Genomic DNA, 22,804 nt, shown 5'->3' on the forward strand with positions numbered 1-22,804 from the left:
GTCAAACATAACATCTGGTCTTGTTTGTTTAGCAACCCACAGAACCTGTCCTATTTTGGATCTGAGTTGTTCTCTTTCTTTCTCGTTTAGTGGAGCCTCTCTCTGTTCAGCACGTGTTGCTTGTAAGTGAACTGGTTGTAGGTTTTCAATATAACTGTGCTGATGCACCTGCACTACACCACCCACAGTAGCAATGTTCATCCCCACATATGAAAAACTCTCATGCTCTTCACGACCCATGTGAAATGCAGATTTAAGTACAGGGATGACATTAGTCACAAAATGCTCTGAACCTGCCCAAAAAAAATCATCCACATGGCATGCCAGTACTCCTGTCACCTCAGACTGCTCATTCTGCCAATAAAACACTGCAGGATCAACCCGTGACATTTTACCACCACTGTTCAGCATTAGTTCTTTGACCTTGTTGTACCAGTAGAGAGAAGCATCTGCAAGTCCATACACACATTTCTTTAGTTTTTCCACAACACATTGTCCACGCCCGCTTCTGGTGGGGGACCAATGTAAATGTCTCTTGAGAGTTCCATTCCCTGCAAAAAAGCAGACTTAATATCCATAGAATTCACTTGCCATTTGTTTTGACAAATAACAGCTAACAGCAGCCTGAGTGACTCTGATGCACATGTGGGAGAATCTTTTTGTAATTCATGAATATTGAAATCTTCAAAACCTCTCGCCACAAGGCGGGCTTTGGGAACAATACCATTAGAAGTTTCCTTCAACGTACAGACCCATCTAGTAGAGATACATTTCTGACCCTTGTCTGTGACTTCTTCATACACATTATTATTTTGCCAGTTTTCAATCTCTTGCTGTTTAGCAGCATCAAAAGAGATGTCTTTGGTAATAAGTACATCACCATCGGTGTTCTCACATTCAGTGAGAAGATCATCAACATGTGACATGTCTAAAGCTTCCTTTTTACCCTCGCTGCCTTTTGGTTCAAGATACTGCACATTGTTCCAGTTTCTATATTGCCCTTTTGCTTTCCCTGCTCTGCCTAAAACTCTGGCAGTGTGTTTAGTACCATCATCTCTGTTTGTAAATGTCACTGTCTGACCAGTTTGACACCAGTTGAACCCACTGTATTAGTAGCATCACTCTCTGTCTCATTAGTTTGTCTCACATCTTCTCTATCATCTGTTTCTGTGTTTTCAGGGATTTGCACTTCTCTGTTAACACTCATTTCATCATCTGAATTCTCTGACACATCAGTGTATTACGTTTTCTTTTTCTTTACTATATTCAAGGATATCAGGTAGTACAGGTGTATCCTCATCATGTGCATTAACTTTATTCAGCCTGGACTGGTGTACTCTGACAAGGATCCCACCATGTCTGACAAACACTACAGAGCCATCTTGACCGATAACTACAGCAGGGCCTTTCCACTCTGTACTGTCTGCTCGTTTGTAGTACACTCGGTCTCCTGTCTCATACTTTTCATCTGTAGGCCTGAGCTGCTTTCGTAAAGCTCTTCTTATTCTTTCTGAGCATTCCACCTCTGGGAATGCTCTTCTGGAAGCATGCAACGCTGCTATGTGCTGTCCTACTCTAGTACTCATAGAAGTGCCTTCTAGAGCAGGCAGTTTATTAACCAAAACGGAGGGAAGATTAGGACTGTGACCAAACACAAGCTTATGTGAACTATAACCATGCACATTGATCATACTGTTTTTTGGCCATTAGAGCCCAGTCTAGAGCAATCTGCCAGCCACACCCATTTTCCTTTTTCACCTTCAGGAGGATCTCAGTCAGTGTCATGTTGTGTCTCTCCAGCAGCCCGCTGCTCCAAGGACTGTATGCCGCTGTAGTCTTCATCTCAATGTTGAATTTTTCTGCCATCTCTCTTATCTCCTCATTGTTGAACTCGCCACCGTTGTCAGTGTATATCCGCTTTGGGGCACCATGAACACTTATCCATGAGTGAATGAAAGAGTTGACAATCTCCGAGGCTTTCTTTGTTCTCACAATGTTTCCAGCGCTGAAGCGTGTAAAATGGTCGATGATGTGGAGGTACCATATGCCAGGTTCCAGCTCATGTAAATCCATTGCCACCGTCTCATTGTACTCTGAGGCTAAAGGCAAACAAACAGCAGGCCTGGGCTTGGTCCTGCTATATCTTTGACATACCTCACAGTCACGGATGATCTCTTGCAGAATAACTGGACAGTCTTTGTCAGTATTTCCAGAGCTGAGGATGAGCCTCTGCAGCCGGTCTGCAGAGGCGTGGCCAAACTGCTTGTGAAGCTTCAGGAGAACTTTATGCTTCTCTTTTGTAGACATCTCTGCTGTGACGACAAGGACTTCACTTTCATTGGTGTCCGCTTCAGTATTACCATCTCTAATGTCAACACAATAGTGTCCCGAACTAGTGAGCTCAAGAGGCACTGGTTGCTTGAACATGACAACTTTTTCATTCTCCATGTCTAAAACAGTTCATGCTCTCTTTAGAGCCATTTTGCTCAGCAGTAAGGGAATATCAACAGGAACAACTTCCGTTTCAATGTGACATTTTGTTGGTCCGATCTTAGCGGGAAGCTTTACCTTTCTATTGGAGTGTACCACCTGACCATCACCAAATCTGAAAGGTCTGCAGCTTGAAGATTCTGTTTGCATCCGTTTCTCTATTTGGCTTTGGCTCAGGTCTTTCATGTAACTATCCAGCCACTTTTCACCACAAACAGTACATGTGCATGCTGTATCAATGATAGCTGATCCCAGTGATTCAGTTAGGAAGATCTCAGAGTCCGTCATGACTTTTGTAAACAGTGTAATGTTACACTCTTCGACATTTTCATCTTCTGCTGGCTTTACTTCATTTCTCCGATGAGGACAGTCTTTGACCCAATGGTACGTGCTCTGACAAATTACGCATTTTGTTCGCTTACCATATTTGTCGAGTGGGTTTGTACCTTGCTGTGGCTGCCACTGTCTGCTCTGTGACTGGCTGTTGTTCAGTCTGAATTTACACGGTGGCCTCTGCTCCGTGAAAAACGCCGCATCTTGAGTCCCGCTGCCTCCGCTTGCTCCACTGGTTTTTCCTCCGAAAATCCGTTTTAACGCTGACTTCATGGATGCGAATGTTAAATCCGTGCACGCTGTAAGTGCTAGCTGCCTACTCTTCTCTTCAAGACAAGCCGTGTCCAGGAGTTTAAACGCTAACACCGCGTCAGGCAGGGTCATGTTGTACTTCTTCATGCGGTTGTATCTCTGCTCAAAGTCTATGATGTAGTCTGCCATGGACACCGCGCTGTCTTTGGAAATCGAGTCGAAATGAGAGTACACTTCATAAGTGCTGTCTTTTTCTTCCCTCAAGAATACGGAGTCCAGTTTATCTAGCAAGGTTTTCATACCGTCGTCTTTGTTCAGATCGCTCGCGAGTATTTCCAAAGCGGTCTCTCTGGCTCGCCCCTCGAGCCCAATCACCACCGCGATTGCCTGCTTTTTCTTGTCCAAATCTGTAACAAGTTTCCAAAAACTAATTTCATTTTTCCAGCACTCGTATGGTCTGGCTTCGTCAAACTTAGGCGGTACTCTATAGTTGGAAACCATCCTCTGCTACCATGAAATATCCACAGACACGATGTAGTTCAGCACAAGGTTATCTTTATTTTCCGTTCTCACAAAACACGCCAAAACCTATACACAGGAAAAACAGTCTCCCTTCCGGTCACGCAGACTCTCGCGATAATACATTCACTCGCACATGAAGTTAACAGGCATCAAACATTAAAATCTGTGCTGCGCAAGTATTCTATAGAGACTGGGAATGAGTGGGATGATGGAGTTCCATTAGTCTTATTTGCAGTGCGTGAGGTGCGACAGGACTCGCTTGGGTTTAGCCTTTCAGAGCTCGTGTTCGGGCATAATGTCCGTGGACCTTTAAAGATGTTAAAGGAGGAATTCCTCTGTACAGGTTTCTTTCGCGAAGACTAACGTCCTTCATTTTGTATCAAAATGATCGAAACACTTTGATCGAAAGGCAGTTGCGCTTAATTTTCTGCCACAAGAGAAAGTTTTAGTGATGCTTCCCATTCCTGGGTCCACTCTCTCTGTGCTTTTTTCCGGCCCCTATGTGATCGTAAGTAAGTTGAGTGAAACTGATTACATCTTATACACTCCAGAGCAGAGGCGAAAAACTCGCTTATGTCACGTCAATATGTTGAAACCATATTTATGTTGTTTTGAACCAAAAGGGAACACCGTTTGGCATGTGAACCGGTGACTGAGTTAACCACTGAATGTGTTTCATTGCTAACTTATACCTTGCCTACCGAAACGGAGGACAATGGGTTGAATGTACCTATGGAAGTTTTAAAAGAAGGATGTTTTGAACACACAGAAGTTTTATCTTTGCTTTCCTCTCAGCTCTTCTATTTAATGATCAAACAGCGAGGAGACATAATGAAGCTGATAGACAGTTTTCTGAGTTTATTCAATGACGTTCCTCCTGGTACTAATATCATTCAGCATGACATCGAGGTCAGCAGTGCATTACCACTCAAGCAACATGCTTATTATTTTCCAATAGGTAAGAGAGAAGCGATCAAGAACTAAGTTGGATTTTTATTACAGAATGGTTTCGCTTTTCCGAGCCATAGTCCATGGAACTCGCCGTGCATTCTGGTACCAAAGGCTGATGGGTCTTTTCACTTTTGTACTGGCTTTAAGAAGGTCAATTCTGTCACTGTGGCTGATACTTTTCCGTTACTGTGTATTAGGCTATTGGGAGGTGCCTCTAACTGAACGTGCTTCTGAGGTCTCCGAGTTTTTAACTCCTGACGCTTTCCTGCAATATATGCGAATGGCATTCGGCCTGTAAGATGCACCCGAAATGTTTCTATGTTACATGTCAACAGTCTTAGGCGGGGTTCCTAATTGTAATATTTATTTGGATGATGTAGTCATTTATTCGTCTACATGAGATGAACACCTGTTGACCTTATATGAAGTGTTTCTACGTTTAACAGCTGCTTTCTTAGCATTAAACCTCAAGAAATGTGAATTTGTTAAGGCTTCTGTGACATATTTAGGGAAGCAGGTGGATTGGTCAGGTATGGCCATTGGATGGAAAAGTGGCCTCTGTCCTTAGCTATCCAGTACTTAAAGTACTATGAGGAGAGAGCTGCGTAGATTCCTGGGGATGCTTGGATACTACTGGTGTTTTTTGCAAAAAATTCTCAAGTGTTGTTGCCCCTTTAACTCAACTGTGTACTCCTAAAGTTTGTTTCAGTTGGACTGATGAGTGCCAGCAGGCATTTCTCTCTGCGAAATCTCTTCTTTGGGAAAAAGTCATGTTTACCACTGTGTGGCATCCCCTCTTCTTTTTATAACAGCCTGTAAACGTCTGGGAACTAAGGAGACAAGTTGCTCAAGTTTAGGAATAGGAATGTTGTCCCATTCTTGTCTAATACAGGCTTCTAGTTGTTCAACTGTCTTAGGTCTTTGTCGCATCTTCCTCTTTATGATGTGCCAAATGTTTTCAATGGGTGAAAGATCTGGACTGCAGGCTGGCCATTTCAGTACCCGGATCCTTCTTCTATGCAGCCATGATGTTGTAATTGATGCAGTATGTGGTCTGTTATTGTCATGCTGGGAAATGCAAGGTCTTCCCTGAAAGAGACGACATCTGGATGGGAGCATATGTTGTTCTAGAATTTGGATATACCTTTCAGTATTGATGGTACCTTTCCAGATGTGTAAGCTGCCCATGCAACCCCATACCATCAGAGTTGCAAGCTTCTGAATGGAGCGCTGATAACAACTGGGGTTGTCCTTGTCCTCTTTAGTCCGGGTGACATGGCATCCCAGTTTTCCAAGAAGAATTTCAAATTTTGATTCATCTGACCACAGAACAGTTTTCCAATTTGCTACAGTACATTTTAAATGAGCCTTGGCCCAGAGAAAACGCCTGTGCTTCCTGATCATGTTTAGATATGGCTTCTTTTTTGACCTATAGAGATTTAGCCGGCAACGGCGAATGACATGGTGGATTGTGTTCACTGACAATGTTTTCTGGAAGTATTCCTGAGAAATGTGATTTCCATTACGTTTTTTTTTGTATTTAATATACAAATTTTCATGTTATATTTATTTTATGGCATGTATTACGGTGTGAAAATGATTAGGCAGCTGAAGCATACACCATAAAATTTTGCATTTCAAGGCACTTCAGTGGACCCATTTTGTCAATGTTACAAATATTTTTTATATCCATAATAAAGTATGACAGGCTTTTACTTAAGTCTTTATCACTTTATTAAAATTAAGCATCTCGATTCAACTCAATGAATATAGATTTAAAACAAATACTATATCTATGAAAAATAAAAGTGAACATAAGTTTACAATTTGTGTAATTAATAAAAAGAAATTAAGAGCCACAAACCTGTATATTAAACTCTTTTATTTTAGGTACACTTGGGTACATTAAAACAGAACCCATCTCTTATTTTCAAATGCATACAATTATGTTAAATAAATACAATACAATTTTGATGAAAGATGAACATGCTTTTTTCTTGTCCACAACACTATCATCTTGCTTACGAAATCTAAAATGCTTCCATACCTCTAACTTTTTATGTGAAGGTGGCATCAACGTCGACAAACCACCTGAAACCGCCATTTTAAGCACTGAATGAATGAATGACAGGTTCGCCTCTCGCTCCTTGGTAACATCGCACAAGGCAAATAAGAGGGTGACTTGTAATTAGATTAACGTTAATCTTACGTTCAAAGTTTGCATAAATAAATGTTGAAAAAAATTAGATTCTTGGTTTTTGAGAATCTATTTTGAATCGACCACACTGAGGCCTAGTCACAAATCGGACGTCAGAGGCAGTGCACGCCATGGACGCAATGACTGCTAACCCCGGTTTTCTGTCAGATTTTCCTACCTCCCACTAAAACAGTGGGAAGTACAATGGCAACAACAAAAAATGCTACTGTAAAGTTGTGGTGTATAAACTTAAAATGTAAATATAAAATGTTATGACATCACAAATGATTTGTATCAACAGATAAAGCTTCATCACTGCACATGATTTGTTATTTATTTATTTTGATGGGTGCCAAAAAAAATTCAGTGCAGGATAAACTCTTATTCTTGTTACATATGCTTCAGAAAAGTCAATCACTTGGAATGGTGTTATTCATATTCCATAATGATTAATTTATGTGAAAATAATTTTAACTGCAAAGATAAAAGGTCATTTAGCTATGTAATGGTCTCTGTTTTTAGTGTTTTTAGGTCAGTGTGTTATGAGGGACAGTGTGTGCCTTCTAAGTGAGAATTGTTGCCAGTGTTATGGTTAAATAAATAGGCTTATTTTATACTGTTTGGCCAAGATTCATGTTGGTAAGGCAGACTGAATAAAGAGTTATTAAAAAAAGTGACTTCCGTATTATTATTATTATTATACTGGCAAGCAATGAAATAGCATATTTTCCACACTATAAGGTGCACTGGATTATAAGGCGCACCTTCAATGAATGGCCTATTTTAGAACTGTTTTCATATATAGGGCGCACCGGATTATAAGGCGCATAGAATAGAAGATACTGCAGTCAAACGTTTGACTAGGGTTTCGTTATGCATCCACTAGATAAAGCTGTGCTAAAGGGAATGTCAACATTTTGACAGAGCACCTTGATCCATATATAAGGCACTCCAGATTATAAGGCGCACTGTCGTTTTTTTAGAAAATTAAAGGCTTTTAAATGCGCCTTATAGTGCGGAAAATACGGTACTCTTTGTCTACATCAATTACAAGTGCAGAGTATTGATTCCGGTTTGTCAGGTTACTGGGCTCTCGGCTCAAGGCCCCTGGCAATCACAGGCCCCAGGCCACTGGTCCCATTGACCCAGTCTGAACCATAATCCAACTTTAGCTGTGTCTTGCACATTTGTATTAGACACACATACTGTATACACAAGCACATGATTTTAAAAAGGTCCATAGTATTGATATGAGTTTTCACATGCAGAACTTCTGCACTTTCAAATGACATATCTCCATTTTACAATAGTGATTTATTGTGTAATTTCTTGTCATCTGTCAGTGTGAGTTGGTTTTCATAATTTAAACCAGTAGAGCAGAGTTCAGATCATACATATCTGTCCTATGATATTCACTTTATTTCTATTGCTAAAAACATTTACACTTTCATTACATTTATGCTGTCATTCAGCAGATAATTTTATCCAAAGATAAGTTAAACAGTCAAATGCTTTCGGAATGGCAGAATAAATTGAACAAACACAAACATGTTGTTTTTTTTTTTTTAGATCACCAAAAACTGGAAAGAGAGGCCCGAATTTGTCGTCTACTCAAGCATGCCAACATTGGTAAGTACAGCCACACACACTCACATTATCCAGTGAAGGTTCACTTGTCATGGCCTTACAGCACTACAACTGCCACTGTTTTATGAGCTGTTTTATGTACAGCACTTAAAATATAGTAAGTATTCAAACCAAATGTGACATGACTCTGTTCAAGCTTCACTGTAATAATTCTGTCCTCAGTGAAAGCAAAAATTATATAGCTGTTTGGTGAGTGTGACTGGGGTGCGAGTGAGAAATGGAAACCCCAGTGTGGATCCAGGGCAGAAGAGTGATTACAGATACTTTTAGCATGAATTGAAAGCCTGGGGAAGCCAATGAGGGCAAAGCGGCAGTGGCTCAGACCATGTAGCTTGCACCCCCGTGCATTTCCTTGGCCGGCAAGGCTGCCCAGTCATGGTGAAGCAACCAAATAAAATATCACTTGTAGGGATGGGCATTCCAAGCAAAAATTATATTCGGAAATCGCAGGGTATTATTCGATTATTATTCTAAAATCTCCCCCTCCCCTACATGCATGAACAAACACCCATAAACTGAGAGAGAGGGAGAGAGACGAGTTGCACACTATCAATCTGTATGATTAACTGTTTAATTCAGAAGATAGTCTACCTTAACTCAAGCCATATAGTTATTGTAACTTGCTGAAACATATTAATATAATAAACACAACCGAATGATGGAACTTATAAACATAAGAGTCCGTTGATTAGCATAAATGAACTTCTCAAAAGGCTAGGACATTATACTGTAATTAATATTTGGGGCATTTAAATCGCTTTTGAATGCAGCCTTCTTTTTTTTTTTACTTTCACTTTCACGATTTGCAGTCACACATACAGAGTAGAACTCGGCAGAACTTAACACAAATTTTAAATTATTAGATATTTGTCAGTGGTGCTCAGGATCTGCAAATCATTCGCCATCATCCTATCAGTCATCTGTCTTTACTCTTTTTTTGTGGTAAGTGAAATGTTATGCACTGTAATGTAACAAGCTACCATTAGCAAGTGGCTAACCATGTCCATTTAATAACCATGTTATTTGTTTTCCGCGACTTTCTGAATGCGGATTCAGCCACATAACCCAGACACACAGTGGTATGTACAGAACTTTGACATTGTCCTTCTTATGCCACACAAGTCTACAGTTTGCGCGTGAGACAATGTGTTCTTCTGTTGTCTTTGACAGCTTTTAGGTGCTTTATTGGCAGCGCCACCCTCCGCTTACATCACCACTGCATCAACACGGAAAACATGGGGAGATTTTTTAAGACAATAATCGCATAACTTATTCAATATTCTATGATTAAATCAACTAATCGAATATTCAAAAATCTTGACCCATCCCTAATCACTTGTAGCTAGTTTGGAGAAAACCTAATTTAAACTCAGATACAACATCGCAACATTGCATTGCAAGAGTATTGACTATAGAATTTCACTCGTTTGGACACGGTGTTGGGTCACTTAGTCTGTTTTAAGTTCCATGCATAAACTACTAAATATCTACATTACAACAATTACATTTCTTTCATAGTGCTCACATTCATGGATTTCCCAGTGCTGTGTGATTCATTGTAATTAGATCACGCAAATCTGACCTCTAGCTGTTAAGGTGGTAACAGCTAAAAATGGCCATACTTTTCTGCCCACACTCACCGACCTCCTAGCCAGCTGCAAGATTACAAGCGTGGGTGAATTTTAGCAGTAATTACGGCTATAACACAAAGCTACAGATAAGCTGCAAATGTTTGTATCACATTCCCACCCCCATATGCTCATCTTCTTGCATGAGAACAACACTAAGCCATTGATCTATCTATCACCCAGTGGCTTTCTTATACAGTAATTTTTAATAGGGGTTACTTTCCCAATAATACCCCTATACACACACAAAATAAGGAGATATAATAATAATAACAATAATAAAAGAGGATTATTTAAAATCCATAAGTTTCAGTCATTTTGGAACTTTAAAGTTCAGTCCATTCAGTGTATTTTCACTTCAAGTTATTCCCATTTACATATATGGAAGAAAAAAAAAGTGGGGTGAAACCCAGTGGCTTTCTTAAACTAGCAGAGTGATTTCTCCTCTCCAAAGCAACCATCAGCTGGAAAGCAATTCTCTTTTTGTTACTATGGCAACAGGTTCGAGCAACCAACTGTATCATAGATGAGAGAAGATATTTATACAGAGGGGGTTCTCCCTGCCTCTTTCCCCCCATGTAGTCCATTCATATTTCTATTCCTTTGGTATAGTTTATTGGGAATTCCCTCTACTTACTTTAATCAGTAGCTGTCATGATCTCTTCAGTTTCATTAGAAGATTTCCACAATTTTATTTTGCTGTGTTCAATACTGATGTTCAAAGGTCTGAATTCTACATACCTAAACAGTGTGAGCGAAGCAGAGCGGAGTGACGCTCCGCTATGTCTTCCGCTCTATGGACGTGCGCTCCGCTCAGTCGCTCTAACCACCCAAACAAGCCTGGGTACCGCGCCGACATCAAATTTATCTAGTAGGCCTAATTGTTTACTGTTTGTACTGAAATTCTTGAATAATTGTCTAAAATTACGCATGCTGATAATAATATATTAATCTGACTTTAGCAAACATAACTCAGATGCAAAAGCTAAAAAAAGTGTATGTGATTTTCATTCACTTTATTTCCGTGAAAATAGCTGCCGTTGTTGTGCAATAGAACATTCAAAACAGGCTCATTAAAACACAGACGCACACACAAGATGAAATGTACGTAGATCTTTACAAAGTAAACCTGGATTATAAAGCCTGAGAAAAGCACACACAAGATAAAATGCACTTGGATGCTTGGATTATGAACTGGGTTGAGCGAGTGACGCTGAGCGTATTGAGCTAGCGGAGAAGAATCTTCATAAGGAATTATTACCAGTCCACTTCCCGCTTCACTCACATGCTCTGGTCCTACATGGATCCATCTTTTAATGTAAGAATGTGTAGCATATTTGGTTGACTCGTTGTTGTTATGTCAGTATGCACAAACATGTTGATACCACCACAACATTTTCACTTGTTAAGGAAATCACTTAAAAGTGCCGTTTAGAAGTATCTGCATATTAAGATGGTATAGAATTAAGAATTAAGAATTAATAACATTTCAGCAATGGATCTGCCCTTTATTCATCTTTGACAATGAAAGGAAGCAGAAGTAGGAATAATTCATAATTCTGCTTTGTGGAGTAAACGAGTCTGTGAAAATCTCACTCCCTCATTCTAACGAGTTTGAAGGTGAGCTGCTCCATACAATCTAATCAATCTCTCTCTGTTTTCTCGACAGTGAGGCTCCATGACAGCATATCAGAGGAGGGTGTTCACTACCTCGTCTTTGATTTGTGAGTGATTTTTTGCTCTGTGTTTCTCTGTCTGTATGAGGTCACTTCTCCAGGTCTCATGTTAAATGAGTGTGATTGTTAATGAGAGCTCCTCCACTGACCAAATAAATGAGACTTAACCCAGATCAGAAAAAGCCATAAAAAGTTAGACAGTACATTGCCAAGATTGCGAAGTGACAGGCTTATCATTTAAATGACTTAAACTGTCAAGTATGATATACTTCAGAAATCATTTCTGATTTTTTTTTTTACATTTATTCAGCAAATAAGCATTAAATTAAATGAAAGTTAAAGTAAAAACTTTTGTATTATGTTACAAAAGATTATATTTCAAATAAATGTTATTTTGTTTTGTTTTGTTCTTTATTCATCAAAGAATCCTGAAAAACAGTTTCCACAAAATATTAAGCAGCAAAAACTTTTTACAATTGTTAATACCCTTACCAAAAAGTAGTATACTTCAGGTTTATTTGATTAAGTATACTTAAGTAAAGTACAAGTATATTTTTAAGTATACTATGTAGCAAGTATACAAATATCAGTGTTCTAGTAGTATACTTGTAAGTGTACTGTTTCAATACTCCTTGGAACTAAATTGATAATACTGATAGTTTACTAATTAAATACTTTGTATACTTTGAAGTATAGTCTCAGTAAACTACCAGTTTAGTATTTTTATACTGCTAGTATACTCATAAGTTTTCTTTAAGTGAACTTTACATGATACTTTAAGTATACTACTATGTCAGGGTAGAACAGGGTATCTGCTTGTAAAAAAAAAAAAAAAAAATTTTTGTTTGAAAGTATATGAATAGCACACTTGAATAAACTTATTTTTCATAAGGGTACTAAGAATAACTATTCAAATAATAATTAGGCAGCAATTCTTCAAATTAGAATGATTTCTGAAGGATCATGTGACACTGTACTGGAGTAATAATGCTGAAAATTCAGCTTTACGAAACAGAAACAAGACAGAGCTACAAAATAAAAGTCACAACAAAAGTACAAACACTAGTATACAGCATTTATACAACAGTTTGTATCCTCTGGTTTGACGGGCCAACAAGGCATTCCAAGAATGCTTATACATTGTTTCCTATTAATTACCTAGACTGTTGTAGCCTACTATAAAGTACTATACTATAAAGTATAATATATACTATTAAAGTAATATACTTAGTGAGAAATTCATTTATACTTGATATATACTGTATAAAGATATTAATTTACATTTACATTTCTTTTACAGTGCAGTTGTATTGCAATAGTAATATATTGTCTTAATGATAATACTAATATTTAAGATTATAATAATTTTTATTATTATAATAATTTTTATTATTATCATTATTATCATAAAACCACATGTGTGAATGAATGACTGTATACATTTTTATAAGTATAATGAATGAATGATGACTAAAAATAGGTTTGAGTCTGCTTTAAAGTCCAGGTACAAGTCAGTGCAAATACTTTTTACTCTAAACATTATACTGCCACCATAAATTTTGTAAGGGTGGACTTTATGGCCTCTTTAAATTGGCCACTTTTTACTTGCAACTATGCGGAGGAAAGCCGCATTAACACTCACTCAGTGCTCTCATGATCATGCAAATAAAGTTATTCACATGAATTGTAAGACTACATTCACACTGCCAGCCTGTGTGCTCAATTCAGTTTTTTTTTTTTTGCATAGCTGTTCATGTTGTTTTGAATAAGGCCTATATCATTTCAGTATATTTCCAGTGTGAACGGATCATGGTTATTAACCGACCCATATGCGCAAAAGAATGATAAAAACAGAATTTCCAGATTTTGACAACAAAATCCTCCAAAAACATCCCGCGGCTACAGAGGAAAAAGGAGCCCAATTCTGCAGGAATAATGTGGATTTGGCAACACTTGCACAGCGTGCTGTCTATATATATATATATATATATATATATATATATATATATATATATATATATATATATATATATATATATATATATATATATACTGTATATAATGCATATATATATAAAGTAAGTGATTATGTGTTTACAGTGTGATCTGCTGCAGAAGCAGCAAAATTATGCACAGGCAATATGAAAAAAAGAAAAAAAAACACAAGGATGTGACAAAAGAAAGCAGAGTTTTGAAACTTGCCCTTATGTTTTGCTTGTAGAGTTTTCACCGTAATACTTAAGTTCTGACACCTCACTATATTTCCACTGATTACCATTCGCTACTGTCTTGATAACTTTGGGTATGTAAAATCTGTCTCCCGTCAGTGCATAATTATGATGAATACCGATCTAGAGTGATGTAAAAGTCACATGAAATCCGACATGACCATACACACTGTGTTTGAAAACATCAAACATGGATCGGATTTAGTACCACATATGGAAGTGGAACAAATCAGAATTGAAAAGATAAGCATCCATGCACTTTACTTCTGCTTTTTAGGATGGAAATGTTGACTAAAAATGCAAGGGGTTGGCAAACACCCTGTTCATGTACAGCGCCATCTGAGGCATCATCAGGAGTGAAAGCAATAGGAGCATTGGGAAGTGGATGAGAAAGCAAGGTTGCTTGAGTTTAGTGTCTTCCATTTCCATTTATGTATTTAGTGAGTGAAAATGACATACAGCCAAGTATGGTGACCCATACTCAGAATTTGTGCTCTGCATTTAACCCATCCAAAGTGCACACACACTGCAGTGGACACACACCCGTAGCAGTGGGCAGCCATTTATGCTGCAGCACCCAGGGAGCAGCTGGGGGTTTGGTACCTTGCTCAAGGGCACCTAAGTTGTGGTATTGCCAGCCCAAGACTCAAACCCACAACCCTTAGGTTTAGGAGTCAAACTCTCTTTAGCAGACACTTATCCAAAGTGACTTACAGTGCATTCATGCTATACACTTTTTTAATCAGTACATATGTTCCCTGGGAATTGAACCCACAACCTTTTGCACTGCTAACGCGGTGCTCTACCACTGAGCTACAGGAACACTTACCAATGCCCTTCCAATGATTTAGTCAACTCCTCTGACCAGGTAATCTGTTTCTTCCTGCTGTTCCCTTTGAGGGCCTTGTACAAAGGATGCATGAGTGCAGCTTCCAGTGGATTAAAACAGTGGTAAACATTTATCATCCCCAAAAACTGTGATTTTGTTTGTGCGGGGAGTTGGAAACTCTGTAATGGCAACTTTGGATGGTAGGGGAACCGCCCCCAGTAATTAAACAGCAGTTTTTCATATCGACCTCACTCACATTTTTCCAATGATGACGCAGGCAGGACACTAACCTGTGCTCCCATATCACACAGGAAAGGTTGGCCCGATAACCAGTCTGTAATAAACAGCAGATAAGCAGTGTCACTTGCTACAGTGCTACTAACTGTAGGAATGCTGTGGGACTCATTGATCATGCATGGAGGACGACACTTTTTGGCCTTCACCCAGAGGGGGTGCCATACACATACAGTATGGAATGCTGCCTGATATTCATCTGCCAACTGAGTCAGTCCCCTGTAATCGTATACTGTAGTATTTGCCAAGGCTGTTTGAATGTGTTCTGGTAACTTTTGTAAGAACAACTCCTTAAAGCGTTAGTTCACCCAAAAATGAAAATTATTTCATTAATAACTCACCCTCATGTCGTTCCAAACCAGTAAGACCTCCATTTATCTTCGGAACACAGTTTAAGATATTTTAGATTTAGTCCGAGAGCTCTCAGTCCCTTCATTGAAACTGTGTGTACGGTATACTGTCCATGTCCAGAAAGGTAAGAAAAACATCATCAAAGTAGTCCATGTGACATCAGAGGGTCCGTTGGAATTTTTTGAAGCATTGAAAATACATTTTGGTCTAAAAATAGCAAAAACTACGACTTTATTCAGCATAGTCTTCTCTTCCATGTCTGTTGTGAGAGAGTTCAAAACAAAGCAGCTTGTCATATCCGGTTCGCGAACAAATCATTCGATGTAACCAGATCTTTTTGAACCAGTTCACCTAATTGAACTGAATCGTTTTAAATGGTTTGTGTCTCCAATACGCATTAATCCACAAATGACTTAAGCTGTTAACTTTTTTAATGTGGCTTACACTCCCTCTGAGTTAAAACAAATCAATATCCCGGAGTAATGCATGCACTCAAACAGTACACTGACTGAACTGCTGTGAAGAGAGAACTGAAGATGAATGCCGAGCCGTGTTCCAAAGATAAATGGATGTCTTACTGGTTTGGAACGACATTAGGGTGAGTTATTAATGACATAATTTTCATTTTTGGGTGAACCAACAACAACAGAAAGCATGGCTTATGCTCCCCAAGGAGTCCTAGCATATGATCCATTAACTCAGATGGACGTGAATCTCTTTGGCCGGGCAGGGAAATTAAACAGTGTCCTTTTTTAGTCTCTGATAAACTGAATGTGTTTAACAAATATGCCTTCAGTGTAGAATATTTATCCAGAGCAGGGGTATTTTCCGGTATGCTGATCACTCACACTGCTGTGGAACTGCCAAGGGCCACAAAAACATAACAATATTTATTGTTATCCGTGGTGATATCCCGTAATGTGAACTGAGCTTCAGCTTGAGCGAACCACATGACTGCTTGTTGCTCCCAAAACTCTGGCAGCTTCAATTTTACAACATTGGTAGACATAATAAATTATTTGTTCTGCCTCGGGGTCACCAATGTAGCTTTTGTGCTAGCAAAGATACACAGAGGCAGGATTGCACCAGAAAACTCAGCAGCCACGTTTATTATTTCTGCTAAAGAAGAGCACACTAGAACAACACTTCCCTTTCTTAAAGGGGAACATACATACATTGGACTTGGGAGCCCAGCCACCTCTGACATAATTGAGAAAAGGCCAATGAAATTGGTGAACAAAATGTTGTATAAATGCATGCATGTATAAATAGGCCAACATGGCATTTGGACACTCATTTTGTTCTGAGGTGTTGAGAATCATCTAAACCTACTCAGAAGCAGTTCAGAGTTGTGGAATAAGGGACACAACATATCCATTGGTTACTATACATTACCAAGACGTTCCCTTTCAGTTTGTCACTTCAAAACTCTTTGAAGTTCCAACACTAGAGGTCCCTATCCAAAATGCCACAGCTGCTGAACTGTGTTACCAGTACATGAGGGGCGCTGATGTTGACAAGCCCAGTGTGTCTCGTTCAAATGCACCTCAACTTCCAAGACTTGTGACCTCACTCTCCAACATAAAGAAAAAATAGAGGGTGAAATGTCCTGGTTGTAACTTTGGGGAAGAATTTGTTTTCCTAAGTGGGAAAAGAACACTACAGAGACCACATGTCTGTCTAGGGGAAGCAGTGAAACCTATTCTGATAAAGAACACTGGACTTATATGGGGCTGCCAAAGGGACCACCAATCAACAAGTTCACTTGGGGGATACATACTCATAATGGATTCTCACAGAGAGTTCCTCCATTAAACTCAGCTACATAAGGCAGTGCTTGAGTGATGGAAGGGTAGTCCAAGGTTCATTAGAAAGGAACTAAACTGGACTCAATAAGTGCACATTATCACCTCAGAGAGGGGAAGGCACTAAATGTGAGCTCTACACCTTACCAGCCACCTAAGTTTAAGAGCTAGTGCTCAAAACTTAGGCTGAAACTGGTTCCAATTGCAGAATGTAGAATCTGGCAAATGTATTAGGTGTAGCCCAAACTCTAGCTCAACAAATGTCCACTAATGAGGCACCATTTGCTAAAGCTGAAGAAACAGGAATGCCCTTGGTTGATTGTGCCCCCACTCCCAGTGGGCATGGTAAGCCTCTGGCTTGATAGGCTGTAAGGAACACATCCACAATCCAGTGTGAGATCCTTTGTTTGGACACAGTATTCCCCTTCCTCTGAACTTGAAAGCAGACAAAGAGCTGGTCAGACAGTCTAAAACTCTCTCTCTCTCTCTCTCTCTCTCTGTGTGTGTGTGTGTGTGTGTTCCTAATAGATGATTAGGGCTCAAACCGGGCACAACAGAGACAGGCCAGGGTCCCCTTACTTTGGGTGGATAGCTTGCAAGGTTACCATCTGATCTCTAAAAGGAGTGGTGGGAAACTTGGGCACATATCCAAGTCATGTACTCAGGACAATGTGAGAGTCTGCTGTCTTGAAGAATCCCCACACTCTTGAAAAAATGAAAACATCCAGGAAGGCCATCTTTAATGAGAGGGCTAGAAATGCCAGGAGTGTGACAAGGGATGGAGGAGATAGCTCTTTAACCTCTTAACCCGCAAACTGACGCGGGCATGCTGAACTCCCCTTGTTTTCACTTGCCAATATTTATGAATAGATTAAATGAAACGGCACACATTTCATCTTGACCACTACATATCATTATAAAGATCTAAGCCTCAAGCATCAATAACAGATCACTGTTATTCAATGGAAACCTTATAAAGAATGTATTTGCTAAATTTGTGTAAGCAGTACACATGAATAAATTAAGAATAAAAACGCAGTACATACCAGATTCGTCGTAATAACGAGTGATAAACACATCCACAGCTGTAAATACCGGTTTAGTTAGAAAGGTAAGGGTTCACTGAACGAAATCTCTTGGTACACGTTTAGTCCAACGAAACAATAACATTGTAATATGGATGATAATTCCTTTATTTACGTTTCAGTTCTTCAGGGACAGTATTTTTTTGTTACTCACAAAAAAAGACACTCTGGTTGGTTAGCCTTTATTTTATTTTTTTACTTATATTCTTTAACTATATATATATATATGCCAAGGTGAAAATGTAAATCAGTTTATTAAAGGTGCTGCAATTAGACTGTCTTTCATGTCGACTCAGAATGTGAACTTTTTCAGAGTCACAGGAGGGGAGCTGTTTGAAGATATCGTTGCCAGAGAGTACTACAGTGAAGCCGACGCCAGGTTAGTGCTTGTATCCAAATTTAAACCCCTTTAAAACCCACTCATTAGAATGCATGAATAGACAGCTCAATTATTTTAAATAGACAACACAGTAAACTATAATATAAAGCGTGTGTGTGTGTGTATATATATATATATATATATATATATATATATATATATATATATATATGTATATACAGTAGTCAACATTTGACATGGATCAAAAACTTTCATTAAAGTTGTCCTAAAACCAAAATGCATTCTTGTCTTAGGACAACTTTATTTTTTTTTGGTCCACTTCAAATGTTCACTACTATATATATATATAATATACGCATCATTGTCAAATATCATATAAAATAACTTTCTGGTGGTTTTTTTTTTTATTTTATCTTTAAAACAATAATGGACTTACAGTGGAAGTTTATGGGGCAAGACACTGCATCCTGGTGTTTTTGCACCTGTCATTCCCTCCCCCACCAAATGAGGGAGCTATCACCAGAATACTAACTTCTGCGTTTCCTTCACACATGAATCTCTTCCCTTAATTAGTAGACTGCATGTATAGTCCAGCTTCTTTATAAAGTCTTGTTTATCATTTATGTTGCCAATTCTGAACGTTCTTTCCAAATTGTAGTTAGTGTTATTTTAACCATGATGTTTTCCTCATTTTCACAATTTTTTGGGTTTGTATTTGTTTGTAAGGGCTGCATTGCAGTACACGGTTCACAGTTTTTTCTAGCAAAGTAACTCTCTGAAAAAAGAGACCTACAGCTCAAATAGCAAGCAGAGTAGAACAAAAAGTTAGTTATATTCAATTATATTTGTGATTTTAAACACTCTAGAAAACCTTGCCCTAGACTTCCATTGCAAGTGCATTATTGTAAACACAATTTATCTTATTTTTACAAACTGACCATAAAGTCCAAACTGTAATCTGTGGAAAGAGCTTAACAATTTCTAAACATAGCATTCAGTTATAAAATGTAAAGTGCGAATTTTGTAGTTCACAAAACAGAATAACAATATTTTATCACAGTCTGTGTCTGCAAAATATAATTTTTCTCAGTCAGTTGTGGGGGCAATCCTCTCTGTAACTTCACAGAAAAAGTGAATGAGCAAATTTTGTAATATTGCTTAAGCATAAGAAATAAATGTTTTCTAGGTTTTAAAACCAACATTGAGAAGAAATTTAATAAAGTGTCTGTATTGCAATATGTCTTCCAATGTATATGTACTTGTAATTTCTGTCTATAGGTGTTTTTTGTTCGTTTGTTTTTCTCTCTCTTTTGGCTTAAAATTCTTTCTATGCTGCTTATTTCTTAATTTTGGGTTATTTAAGCTTTTTTGTGTGCTTCTGTGACATGTTTATGAGTATTTTTAAAAGAATAGTTCACCCAGAAATGGAAATTGTCATCCTTTAAACACCCATATGCTGTTCCAACCCCATTTGACTTATTTTTCCAGTGCAACACAAAATTTGAAATTAAGACATGTTATATGTTCTTTTCTGTGAAGTTAAAATTAACAAAGACTGAAGCATTCAAGCTGCAAAAAAGGACACAAATGCATCATAAAAGTATCATAAATGTAGTCCAGATGACTCAATATCCCAGTTCTTCTGAAATAATACAAGCTTGTGTGAGCAACATCAACGTTTTTAGGTGGTTATTTAGTCCTCCATTCTTCTTGGCCTTTCATGTGAAATCATACAGTGACATGAATAAGTTTGGAATCATTTGAAAACATCTGGGGTCTCATTTATAAACATTGCATATGCAGAAAATAGCATTGAAATTGCATACACAGTTTTCCACGCACATTGGGATTTGATATCGGGACTGATATATTGCTGCTTAGAAACTGGTAGTATTCCAGGGCTGCTAAAACATGCAACAGTTTTCCTCTCCTCAGTGTTTCATTGTGAAAGTGAACCTACTTTGTTTGGCCTTCCATAAATTAATTTTGATTTGAATTGTTTAAAACAACTGGAATACTATTTGGCCAGTGGAAAAAAAATTAGACCAACTCTATTCTTATATTAGGATTTTTAAATATTTTTTATGTATTTATGCTAAAACATAACAAGGATACTGGATGATTTTTAGCAATAAAAAAATTGTGTATGACACAAATGGCATTTATAGTCCATATATCATATTTCCTTAATGTCTTGTACCTTTAATAGTGTTAAATATGGTGTCATGTGGATGGGAATATGGATGGAAATGATATGCAGATCGGGTTATGCATAGTAAAACTAGGCATTTTAAGCTCCATATACTGTATGGTGATTTCAGGTACATTTTTAGGATGAAATCTATGGAGTGTTTTATAAATGAGACCCTTGGATTTGTTAATTTAACTCGCAATTATAGACAAACACTATCTAATTGAACTAATAACACAACAACGGGCTCAGGAAAACATATTGTCTTCTTTTTAGACATTCTTTAGTTGATTTATTTGTGTGCTTTGGGTCATTGTTTTGCTGCCTTACCCAACCTCTCTTAAGCTTGAAGTCATGAATTACTGTTCTGGCATCTGATATTCCCCTGTAAAATGTCTTGATACACCTTGAATTCATATCCCCTTCATTGATTGCAAAGTTTACAGGCCTTGAGGCAGTAAAGCAGCCCTAAATCATGATGTTCATTCTTCCCAGTTAGTTGAGGTTCTTGTGACATTTTCCTTTAAATAAAGTTATTTTTGGTCTTGTGAAAGCTTTTGGGATCAATGCATGGTTCACACTAAGGGATGTCAAACGCACTACCTCTAGAGGCACAGCCCGGCAGAGTTTAGCTCAAACTTTAATTAAACACACCTGAACCAGCTAATCAAGTTCTTTAGAATTAAGCTAGGCATAAACTGATTTTAGATTTTAGCAGTGTTTTTGTTAAGTACCATATCTCACTGTACGAGTAAATTGCATGTGATGTCAAGCCAAAGCTCAAATCTGATCGTCGAGCTGCAATTTGAGTACTCATAATATAAGTGTGAAACATACATGTGAGACCCCCCCGAACCCAGAACCTGTGTAGCCTCTGTTCATACCACATGCCATGTCACCATGGTTTAGTTTCTGTTTTCACGCAGGTGCAGTGAGGGTGAAAACGCTGAGTTTAGGGTAGTCTGTTCATAGCTGTTTCAACTGTGCAATAGCCTCACGAGGGATAAGCTAAATTTCGGACATGACAGAAATTCATCTGATCATCCGATTGCCGCTCAAGAGAGGATAATCATCTCTCGTTACCCCCTGTACAAAGCACAACACAAACACTCATGACAAAGCTGAAATGCAGCCACACTAAAAAAAAAAAAGTAATATGACTCAGAAATCGTTTTTTTACTTGAAAACTAAAGGTGTGTTGGATCAGGATGGAGCTTAACTCTGCAGGACTGTGGCCCTCCCAAAGCTAAGTTTGACACCCATTCACTATCCGTTATTTCTTGGGAAAGAACAGATTGATCAGTAAATAGGCATTGCACGACTTTATGTAAAGGGTACCTGTGCAACCCACATTTCCTCTGCTCAACTCAAGTAATCAATGCAGAAATACAGATATTTTCAAAGAGTTCTCTGAAACTTTTTTTTTTTTTGATATCTCGTCAAAGAATCAATTCATCCATAAAAAAACAACAACAACAACAGCAGCAACAACAACAAAAAAAACTGCTGGTCTAGACTATGTTTCTGAAATGCATCATAAGCTCAGGAAAGATCATAGAAACCATTGGAATCAGTGGTCTCTACAATGTACTTAGACTTAAAGGGTTAGTTAATCCAAAAATAAAAATTGTGTCATTAATAACTCACCCTCATGTAGTTCCAAACCTGTGAGACCTCAGATCAGTTTAAGATATTTTAGATTTAGTCTGAGAGCTTTCCTTTTTTTTTCTTGCTCCATTGAAACTGTATGTACGGTATACTGTCCATGTCCATGACGCTGCTGACGTACAACGCTGCTGATGTGTTATATTTGTTATTGGGCACACCAGAAAACATGTCAGCAGCATCATACGTCAGCAGCGTCACTGCAGTGTTGTGAAAGCACTCACAACTGACCCGTAATTTTTTATTTTCGATGCTTAAACAAATTCTAACTGACCCTCTGATGGACAGTATACCGTACATACATTTTCAATGGAGGGACA

General features: G+C 38.3%; 1 protein-coding gene across 5 annotated transcripts in view; it reads left to right on the forward strand.

Annotated features, from left to right (window-relative positions):
- Positions 1-22,804, forward strand: part of LOC113051302 (calcium/calmodulin-dependent protein kinase type II delta 1 chain) — a 124,386-nt gene that overhangs the window by 45,802 nt on the left and 55,780 nt on the right. For all 5 annotated transcript variants that reach the window (XM_026214914.1, XM_026214917.1, XM_026214913.1 and 2 more), the window contains exons 3-5: positions 8,315-8,374; positions 11,690-11,744; positions 18,602-18,667. In XM_026214914.1, coding sequence (XP_026070699.1) covers positions 8,315-8,374; positions 11,690-11,744; positions 18,602-18,667 — 181 coding nt within the window. The remainder of the gene's footprint in view (positions 1-8,314; positions 8,375-11,689; positions 11,745-18,601; positions 18,668-22,804) is intronic.

This window comes from Carassius auratus, chromosome 32 (genome assembly GCF_003368295.1).
Source record: "Carassius auratus strain Wakin chromosome 32, ASM336829v1, whole genome shotgun sequence".
Lineage (NCBI taxonomy): Eukaryota > Metazoa > Chordata > Actinopteri > Cypriniformes > Cyprinidae > Carassius > Carassius auratus.